Source organism: Calliopsis andreniformis, chromosome 9 (genome assembly GCF_051401765.1).
Source record: "Calliopsis andreniformis isolate RMS-2024a chromosome 9, iyCalAndr_principal, whole genome shotgun sequence".
Classification (NCBI taxonomy): Eukaryota; Metazoa; Arthropoda; class Insecta; order Hymenoptera; family Andrenidae; genus Calliopsis; species Calliopsis andreniformis.
In genome coordinates, this window is record NC_135070.1 from 2,906,542 (window position 1) to 2,917,076 (window position 10,535).

General features: G+C 37.6%; 1 protein-coding gene across 1 annotated transcript; it reads left to right on the top strand.

Moving 5' to 3' along the window:
• The first annotated feature begins 1,654 nt into the window (after positions 1-1,654).
• On the top strand, positions 1,655-10,122 carry LOC143183296 (uncharacterized). Its single transcript, XM_076384821.1, has 7 exons — positions 1,655-1,691; positions 2,368-2,669; positions 3,421-4,474; positions 4,812-5,017; positions 6,577-6,762; positions 7,317-7,530; positions 9,963-10,122. The coding sequence occupies exons 1-7, from the start codon at positions 1,655-1,657 to the stop codon at positions 10,100-10,102; spliced, it is 2,139 nt and encodes a 712-aa protein (XP_076240936.1). The 3' UTR covers positions 10,103-10,122.
• Positions 10,123-10,535: the final 413 nt, after the last annotated feature.

Sequence of the window (10,535 nt, forward strand, 5' to 3'; positions counted from 1 at the left end):
ATGGCTGGGATGTTGCTTCTCTAAACGTGACTGATAGCGTCGTGTTTTCGAATCTAACCTGGATAATCGAATTTCTGACGATTCTGCATTCAATTTGTAACTTGAAAGTCCTTATAGTTTTGTTTGTTTATGAGATGTTATTTAGACGATAATGTCGTCGTTTCTGTTTAATTTTATTAAAAGATGGGCTGCGGTAAGATACACTGTATGGAAGGAAAAGAGTGGCGGCGCAAGTTAAGCAAGACTTATGACGCGTATGATTCAGTTGCTTCTCGTTACGTTACGCTGGAAGTTGCCACAACTAGTTACTTTATTAAGATCAGTGGTAGAAGAATGGGAATTGCAACTGTGTGAACGTTGAGTAGGATGCATCTTCAGCTAACCATCTTGTTAATGCTGACGAAAGTTCGACGATCTCTTCGATCGAGAAATTGATTAAAGCTTGCTATGTACAGGGCGGCTAAAAATTTAGAATTCATCCTTTACCTATAGAACGTTAGAACAGGCAAGAAAAATTAAAAGTTCCAGGAACCTTCTTAACGTTAGTATCTATTTTTTCTATTGAAAATACTTCTCATTTTTATCATAGATATAATTTCTTGCTAATTTCTTTATGACCATTCTAATGCTTTTATGCATTTCAACGTCACAGAACTTAGGTATAGTAACAGTGCAGTGCTACCTGCGAAGTTTTATTTCTGAATTATTTTTTAGCTGCTTTATGATTATATTCAATGTGATGAATGAAATTTTAAATAAAAGTAATGATACAACAACAATAGTATTTTTTAATTTTATCTTTTTCCATCATATCTATGACAAAAGAAATCGCTGCAGATATGTATTTCTGTAAAAAGAGTTCTTTTGCTACGTTTAAATAGGTATAATTACGAGCACGCAATAAAATAAACATAATAAAATAATACGTCCTTCAGAAGAAGATATTCCAGGAAATTTAAAACAAATTACTAAAATAAATGATTAAACTTCATAGAATCTAAGTACTATACAACAAAACGCAAGCATATTGTTTATAATTCTATTAGCTATATTAAGTTGCTTTAAAGTGAAAATTGCTTACAATCTCCAAGATCTGATTAGATAGTCCTCAACCGCTAACAAAATCAGTTTCCAAACTCCATATTAAATCCAGAAACTTCCGAGCCTTCTGTCTCCCACACAATTTCAAGCTCTAAATTTCTGAAATTTTCCTCTATTTTCTCGCTAATCTCACCGTCAAGTTTCCTAATTTGTCCTGGTGCTTCAAGCTTTTTCTTCACGGCGCTTCCCGCACTCGAAGGGAACCTGTAACCCTAGCTTTGGATCCGTGGGTGGAAGGGAGGGAAGGGCGAGCGCGCGATATGACGGCGTACATAGACACGAGTTTATCTACTTGACGACCTTGCCGTTTAAAAAATCCAAGAGTGGCCGGCAGGGCCTCGAGCAGGCGGCGTGCACCATCCGCGAGCCAGTTCCGACGCGAAGCGCGAACGACTAGCACTAATCCTAATACAGCTCTCTGCTGTCAGCCGCTTCCGCACCCGCCGTGTCGCGTTATCCTTCAGCCCAGTCCGAACCATCCTGCGATCGTGTTTTCCATGCGCATCGCTTGACACGTATCGACTTCGCGACAGTGATCCAGCAATTTAGTGCAATGGGGACGTCGACGTCCTGGCTGATCCTGCTGCAGCGTACGTATTCTGGTTTCTGTTGCGTAAACCCTATATGATATGATTTCAGGTACTTCATTATGATGAGAAAGTTGAGCGGGATTGATTAGACAAAAGTTTGGATTTCCACAACAATTTAGAATCTTTCAGTTTCTTAGGGGTTTAGATTTCTGAGAAACAGTATGAGTAGGTTGGAGAAGGTGTTTTGTGTCTGTGTCTTTTGAACAAGGGAAGCTCGTACAGCCCAGAGTCTTGTGTAATTGATTGAATATGAGATTCAGAATTGTAAAACCCTCTTGATGACTTTTTGTTAGCTTTTCAGACTATTATTAAATTAGACTTCGAATTTTAATGGAAGTCTTACTTCACTATCTTTAGTAGTCAAACATTTGATTGACTGTATATACGGCGAATAATCGAGACTCAGATGGTTGAGGTCCTTCCATATACTGCTCCAAATTAATACAGATATATTAGGAAAAATTTTGTAGTTCTAGTTTTAATTTTATTCCTTCAGTTCTCTAGTTCTTCAGTTTTAGTTCCTAGAATTCCTCCGCATTATTTTGCAAGTTCTTTTAAATTTTATATTGTTCAAAACTTTCACGTTCGACACACTATCTCCACGTGGCTCCCTCATAACGAAATGTGTACAATTCCCGAAGAATTTGACTGTTTTTCCATCTAAATATTTGAACAGTGTCTACGGTGTTCGTCCGCGGTTACGACAACGTGGGATTCGACGGCTGGTATCAACCGGTTCCCCATCGACCAGTCGACATCATCTCGGACGTAATTAACGACCTGGGCGTGCGGATTCTGCAACAGTACACGAGCCACGGGAACGTGGCATTCTCGCCGACGGGGGTTGGTTTCGTCCTGGCCGCGCTCTACGAAGGCTCCACTGGCAGAGGAAGACAGCAAATCGCGGATGTCCTAGGTCTACCACGGGACAGGGACATTACACGGATTGGTTTTCGAGATATCCATCGCAGATTGAGGGTAAAATATTTGGATCCTTCTTGCTCCATTACGTAACGATCAATGCACTATTTCGCTGTCTACCAATGAAATAATTGCTGGGAAGGGAGACACGGAAAATTTGCCACGACGCTGTCCGACTACTGAAGGCTAATTTGGAGCCTGAATGCACGATTTCTCTTCCCTAAATGCCGGTTTCTCTTTCGGTTCATCGCTTACTTTGAAACACTTTCGTAACTTCGATTTTAACCCTGTAAGACGCCTCTGTATGGACTACACGTTTTATGTGTCATCATCGAATGAAGAGTTTGTAACGAGAATTACCTAGTCAATTTTTGTCTTTTCTTAGGAGAGCAAAAATACTGTAGCATCTTCAATTCTTGTTCAATTGATTAATGTTCTTTTTAACAAAGTGTTCATGATAGTACGTATGGATAGATTCCAGTATGTTGCGAATTTCGTTTCTGATCTCTAAAATGTATTCTTATTAAAGAAATCATAAAATTTAACAGAGGCTGTTTTTGTTACAAATTCTTTAAATACATCTAATATGCACTTATGTCATAATTTTATTTAAGACAGTTTTATGAATAGCTATTCAATAATTGTTGTAAAATTTGTTTGTCTCATTTAACTTAGAAAACACATGTCTGTTAACGATACAATTTTCATTTTCATTTGAATAGTGCTTTTGCAGGTGAATATACCCTATTCCTGAAGGGTTGACCATCTGCGATACGAGGCGTAAAGTAACTGTTTTTGTGTGTTGAAGACGTACTTGAACGCGAATGGCTTCCTTGGTGGTCTCACGCTCAACCAGGAAAACACCAACTTGCGTCCCGAGTACGAAGACATCCTTAGATTCTATGGATTTGATATTTCGACACCTACTGAGGGGCCTGATGAGGTTACTACTCCTGAGTCAACAGCTGCGACGATGACTGATCAACCAGTCACAGAAATGCAGACATCAAGTCCAGATGAAGCTACTACACTGACACCTGTGACACAGTTAGTGCAGGGTTCTGAGAATATAACTGAAGCTGGGCTTTCGACGACTCCTCAGATCGAACTTCTTGAAACGACAATGAGCACAGTTAACTTGCAAAATAGGCTGACACAAACCACCCCTGATAGTCCAGTCACGATGGGCGTCACTACTTCTGTCACGCCATCTAGTCTTCCTACGACTTTGCCAGAAGCATCTTCTATATCTGTGGCTTCTGTAACAACAGCTTCCATGCCTTCGGGTGAACCTTTAACAACTACTATGACGTCTGTTCCACCGACGATGATGGTCGTCAGTTCTACTACTCGAAGTGCAAATATGGAAGGAGCAACTGTGACGAGTACTTCCCCTATTTCGACGAGTAGGAGTCCAACTATGGAATCCTCTGAAACTTCAATGTCGATGGATGGTGGTTCACAGTCGACGATTTTCGCGTCACAACCATCGACTACGTTAACAATGTCAACGACAGTGGAAAGTACTATTATGGATATGTCCGTAACAACGGTTTCAGCAAGTGATACAGAGGCCTTGACGAGTTCAACGATCCCCAGTTCGGCGCAGGCTAAGCAGATGGACGTTGGATCAACGAATGGACCACCTACCGATGAGAATACCGTTTCAGTGGACGCCTCGAACAATCAGGTAACTTCGAACGAGATGGGATCTACCGATTCGCTGAATACGACCTCGGCTACAGGTGAAACCGTGTCGAATGGGCAGTCAACCACCGCTGTGTCCTCAACTACCAACGATACAATGACTCGGAGGAAGCGTAGTATTAGAGGCTTCAGGGGATTCTTCTCCAGTTATCCAGGTTCCTCTTTTTATTGCTTAATTGTGATTGATGAACTCGACGTTGATCGATGCTGCTTCATAGTCTATGATATGTTAGTAGTAGAGTGTAAATGTGTGTATAGGTTGAGGTAATCCTTTTTGATATGGTAATAGTAAATTTTAAGCTACCGTAACTCTTGCGTTTTAATAAATTCTGTTTTCATTATTTTTGTATATTGAATTCGGGTCTAGGATTCACTTGATGTGAAATCTTTTCAGAAGTTGGTGAGATATAGTTATTTCATCGGTTTGATTAGGTCTTTTTCTAATATATAACATACATTGAGGATTGGATGATTTTATTTCCTCCATTTTAGACGAAGGAATCTGGATGCAAGATTTGGGAATCTGGAAGCCCTATTCGAGCAGCTTGAGCGAGGCATCCGTTCGAGACTCGACGGAAATATCGTTTCTGGTGAACGGTTGCGACGTCTCTTCCGTCACGGCTTCCAGATACTTCGCTGTCCTGCCTTTCGCCTATTTTCCATCGTTGCACGCAGTCGCGATTGAATTTCCGCTCGATGTAAGAACAATTTTTCTATGAAAGAACTAATTTTTTAATATTTCTGATTAAAACTCCAATATTCTTGACTCTATGATACGTACAATTCTATATTATTTCGTAGATGTTTACAAACTTTTTTCGTAATATCCTTTCTGCATATTTTTAGTTAAGGCTAATGAATCCTTTGTGGACAAATTTGTTAATTTCACAATTTGTAAAATTTGAATGAAGTAGGATTCGATAGAGTCAATTCTTTTGTTACGGAAGACGACAGACAACAATCAATGCTATTTTTTCATTTTTTTAAAATACTTTTTTGTAAATTATATAAGATAGAACAATCAAATATCAAAACTAGATAATATGAGTTTTTTGAGGTTTGCGTTTTTGTTTTAGTCACGTAACCTGTGGATGACTGAAGTACATTAAAACGTTGTTATCAATAGAGGTGTATTACCTAATTTTCTCCTATGTCACTTATTCACCTACACTCATATAAAGAATTAAGAAGCTGCAGGGAATGTAAACTAAATAACTCTGCCTTTGAAATTTCATTTTTTTGTCATATTATTAGTTAAAAGTTATGCTTATTGTTCCCAATCAACTTGTAGTTTTTTATTGATACCTTACACATAAGTTATTCAAGTTTCAAACTTTTAGGTACGTTAGCTTGAAGTGAGTCCCTGAAAATAAGAAAACACAGTTTAGAGAAAAGTGAACTTAAGATATTGTTGATTCGAGACGTATTCAGACATTTTTAGAGAAAGACACAGTTAATATCACGAGGGCAGTTTGAAATTAACATATAGACATAATTACATATAATAAATAGTTGGTCGCAAATTTCAGTTTCTGTATAAATTCGTCGATCAATATTGTGTTAAATGTCAATTCACGTAAAGCATAAAAAAAAATATAACACCTAAATTATTATAGTAATTAGATTCAAATAAAAGGCAAAGCATTTTGCTTAGAAAAAAGTGGGCTTTTTAAAAATTCAAAATTCTAAGGATCGACTTTTTGAGTCTATTTGTCTACCATTTTTCCTTAAAAATATGAACACAAAAAATATCGAATACAAAATCATCAAGTTCTCATTCGAGATATTAAGAATGAAACCTACATACAAGTTAGTACACATATAACAAACCTTTAAATCCTTACAGTTACTCTCTACAAATATTCTCCTAAAGTTACAGTGAACATCATCTGCATTTCTTTTGTCCCTTACTGCACTTCAAACATTCATCATTCATCATTGTTTTATAACAGTTTTTCGGAACTCAGAGTTTACCAACAAATTACGATGCCATTAGTTAAATCTATACTGTGCAAAACTGGTAAGGTTGCATCCAGGACACATTTTAACATAGTAGTAATTTTCTGTGTGTAGGGAATACGTCGCTTCAGTTAGGAGTTATGACGACTTTAGATAATAATATGCTACATCCAAAAATGCATATGAAATCAAGCGATTCTATCTACTGTAATCATATGGATCCACATTTTTCCAAATGCAACTTTACCAGCTCTGTACAGTACCTACAGCAAATAATTTTGTTTATTTTACATTTCAGGATCCCAGGTACAATATTCTCCTTCTAATGTCCACGGATCGAAGGGATACATATAGGCTGGCTAGGGATCTCGGCGGGAAGTCGTTGCGACTGTTGAGGAAGCAGTTACAGACCACATGGGTCAGGGCCACTATTCCATCGTTCATGTTACGCGGTTTCGTCACGTTAACATCCTTCCTACAGAGGGTACGGAACACAGGAAAAATGTCGTTTAATCTCTCAGCAGAAGAGCCTCTCTGGCTCGTCTAAGTATGAATTTCAAAGGGACAACAAGGGGCAAGCATCGAATCGCGTTACATGGTGCATAGGCCGCTCTCAATATTTTGCCATTAGTCTCGGGCATTAAGCTCCTAATTACTTAATCGCGTTAGTCCGCGATCTTGAGAGCGCTTTCCGCTTCTCATCATGGCTACTTTCCACGAACAAAGATATCGCCATAGATAGTTTCCTTGACGACATACAATTGACGATAATTCAAGAAGAGGAGAAGAAAACGTGAAAAATGGAATTCTTCTAATGGACGTAATTCAGAAGTACAATTCTGAATGGGTTTTATAGGCTACGTTGGGCGATTCTGCTTGACAATGAACGTTCTTGGGCCTCTGAGAGTTGTCCAAGTGGAAAATAATGATACCAAGCATTTCACTGTTCTTGACAGTCTTGATAAGACGAATATTCTTTTTGGTGATGTCTTATATACATGTTGCGATTTAATATTATATTTGATTGTAACTTTACAGCTGGGAATCGTGGACGTGTTTGAGCCAAGAGCAGCTGATCTATCGCTGATGACACCAGATTTAGGAGTATATGCGAGGGACGTGCAGCAGAGCATCGGCGTGAACATCAGACATTACATGCAACCTGACAGAACCCACTCTCGTGAGTCGCTCAAATCCGATCCTCCTCTGCTTGTTCCACTTCGACGGGACTATTATCGATATTATCATCCAGGTTCTGCTCTGTGCTTTGTAAAAACTAATGCACTCCTTCCTATATCTCTTCCTTGACGATGTCATTTAAAAGCAAGGAGGAAAGCATGCTTTAGCGGAGCATGCTCAAGCAACTTGTGGATGGAAAGTTTGCTTGAAGTACAATCTTTGTGAGTCTGAACGCCTTTGGCAGTGTTCGAACTTTCAAAGCATTCTGGGTATAAATATGTGAGCAAGTTTGTTGACTGAAGTTCAATTAAATTTGTTGGTTCATTTAATTGAATTCGATGCTTCATGGGAAATATTCTCAACTAGAAATTCGAATCCTTATACCTAAGGAATACTTAAGTTTCCACTAGTAGATATTAAAGGTGTATTGGAGATCAAACACGATGAAGTTTGTTTTGAGTTTTAGTTTTAACTAAAGTAAGATAGAACTTCCGATAAAGAAGTTTTTGAAAGGGAGATAATTTATTATTTTGTTATTATGTATAACTTTATGTTAAAATATCTACACAACTATTGTACTTGTTTTATAGTGCTCTCAAAGTGCAAGACTCATTTTGTTACGAGTCTTTGCCAATCAGTAGAATTCGTTAAATCGATCACATTGATGATTTTTTTTTGTGGCATGTAGCCAATAATTTATAACTGAAGTTTTCTGCATTTTAACTTCTTTAAAGATACGAATATTTCAATATTTAGATATTTGAAAATTTCAATGATTTATGATTTGACCATTTGAATATCTAAATAGTCGGAAATTAGAGCATTTGAAAATTTAATTCTGTAAAAAATTCTAAATTGGGAATCTCTCCACATTACTAAGAATGTAAATTGAATACATTTCAATGCATCCTGAAATAGCCAAAAATTCTTGGATTACAGGGCTCCAAAGTCCTTTGCAAGGAAAAAAGACGAAACGTTATTTCTCGGATTAAGGTGGAGGAAGGAAATAATCGGCCATCGAACTGATGCAATCTTCACGGGTGCTGTATGAAATTACAATTCGCCGTGAATGCCATTAACGAGGCGCGCGATGAACTGTGTCTGACGATGCCTGACCAGTACTACTGACGCCTATTCCCTTTTTCTTCTTCTTTCTCGTCCGTTTTTGCCTTCCATGCATCATTATCGTCGTTAACAGCAGTGCAAATTTCCTCTGGTGTCGAAAACACTTTCATGGACGGTTCCTGTCGAAATTTCACGCACGAACGAGCGTAGTAAGAGAGGTTGCTGAGGTTGCCTTCTTTAGAGACAGTGGTTTGGGTTAGAAAATTTCACGAAATTCAAAGTAACTGCAAGCTGAAATGAAATTGAATGATTTTTCAAACGAAATACCTGAATATTTTTTTCGCTAATCTGTGATCTTGAAAAATTATAGGGTGAAAAATCTTAATCGAAATGAAATTGTTTCCTTTTTTACCAATATCTCCATCTTAAAACAATTTAATCTCAAACTGTTTTTATCCCCCAATTACAGGATCAAGTGTTTGCAATTGATCGAAGTTACGTAAATCATCGGCTAAACATTACCGTTCGGTCAGTAAATGTCGAGTGGCTTTCAATTCGTCGTTTGACCGTTCAAGAACCGTCAGTTTCCGGTTTATCGTAATCACGGGTGGCCACGATCGGGAGAACATTCTCAGTATTGTTATAAAGTTAGCTGGATTTAATCGCTGATATCCTGTGCCTGACTCACCGAGGAAAATAAATAAAAAGACCTTGCGGTTACTCTCCGTTATGCTTACTAGGAATCCCTGAATCGTTGCGAAGAATGCACCTCGTAAATCTTCAGTCGATTTCTTTCAACCTCCTTCGTTATTCCAGAAATTAGTCACCCTACTAGCCATTCCAGCTTTTTGCTGCTTTCTTTAGACTGCGGATTATACCTTGAAACGTTCAGTCCTTCTTGCTTAAATTTCCTTTGTCATCTGACTGCACTCAAATAGTATAGTTAGATAATAAAGTTTAATACGTTGCCTGTATTTAATCTTTTTTAGCGATTAATTTTTAATAACTATTTAATGATCGATCAAGGTTATGTTATTATTTTCACTATTCTGCTTGAAAAGATTTTATGTACAAACTACTTGGTTTTCTTTAACTATGAAACTAATTAATTTTCTGATTAAAGATTCAAGAAGTAGAATTTTACATATTGCATTAAAGCTAACGCAAATGCTTCTACATAACAGTTGACGTGTTAAAAGTGAAACTAATATCGTATAGAACATTTAATAATTCGAGATACACTCAAAAGGGGAGCATTTTCTTCAAACTAAATTTTCAATTATTTTAGTTATTTTATACGCAGTTATTTCTTCACTCTCTCAACTCATCTTTAACCGCTAAAAAGTTGTATCAAATTTTTTTTGTACCTCGAATCGTATGTATTTGGATACCTTCTAGGGTTCTTTAAAAGCGCCCTTTTCAAAGGATCTGTTTTCACAGGTAATGGATTATTCGAGAGAGCTGGACCAGTGCCGTTCACAGCAGTGCACCCGTTTCTTTATTTCATCGTCGACGTCGAAACTTCGGTGGCTTTGATCGCCGGCAGAATCAACGATCCGCTCAATTCGCGAATACTATAAATTCCTGCAGCAGAAGAGAAAGACAGAAGCGTGTCCAGAATAGGAATAATAAACATACGTTTATTTGACATACTTATAAATACTGTTATTATCTATAAACAATTATATATATATATATATATTTATTTATTAAATCATTCCTAAATCGCACACACCTATCTTTCAAGTACATGCTATATGGTCTCTGTACAAATCTGTATGCTGTAAATAAAGGAGAAAGGAAAGGGAGGAAGAGGGAAAGGGAAAGGGAGGAAGAGATGAAGGGGAAGGGTATTTAATTTAATTCTCGATTAAAAAAACGTGGTTGCTAGAGGCGACGGGCAAGAATTTAGCATTTTACAGGCTTTGCTATACAAGTGGTGAAAAATAAACATTCAAGGGGCTTGCTGTTGAAACTGCTATTACGGAGTATTTTCGAAGACGAATCGTTAAA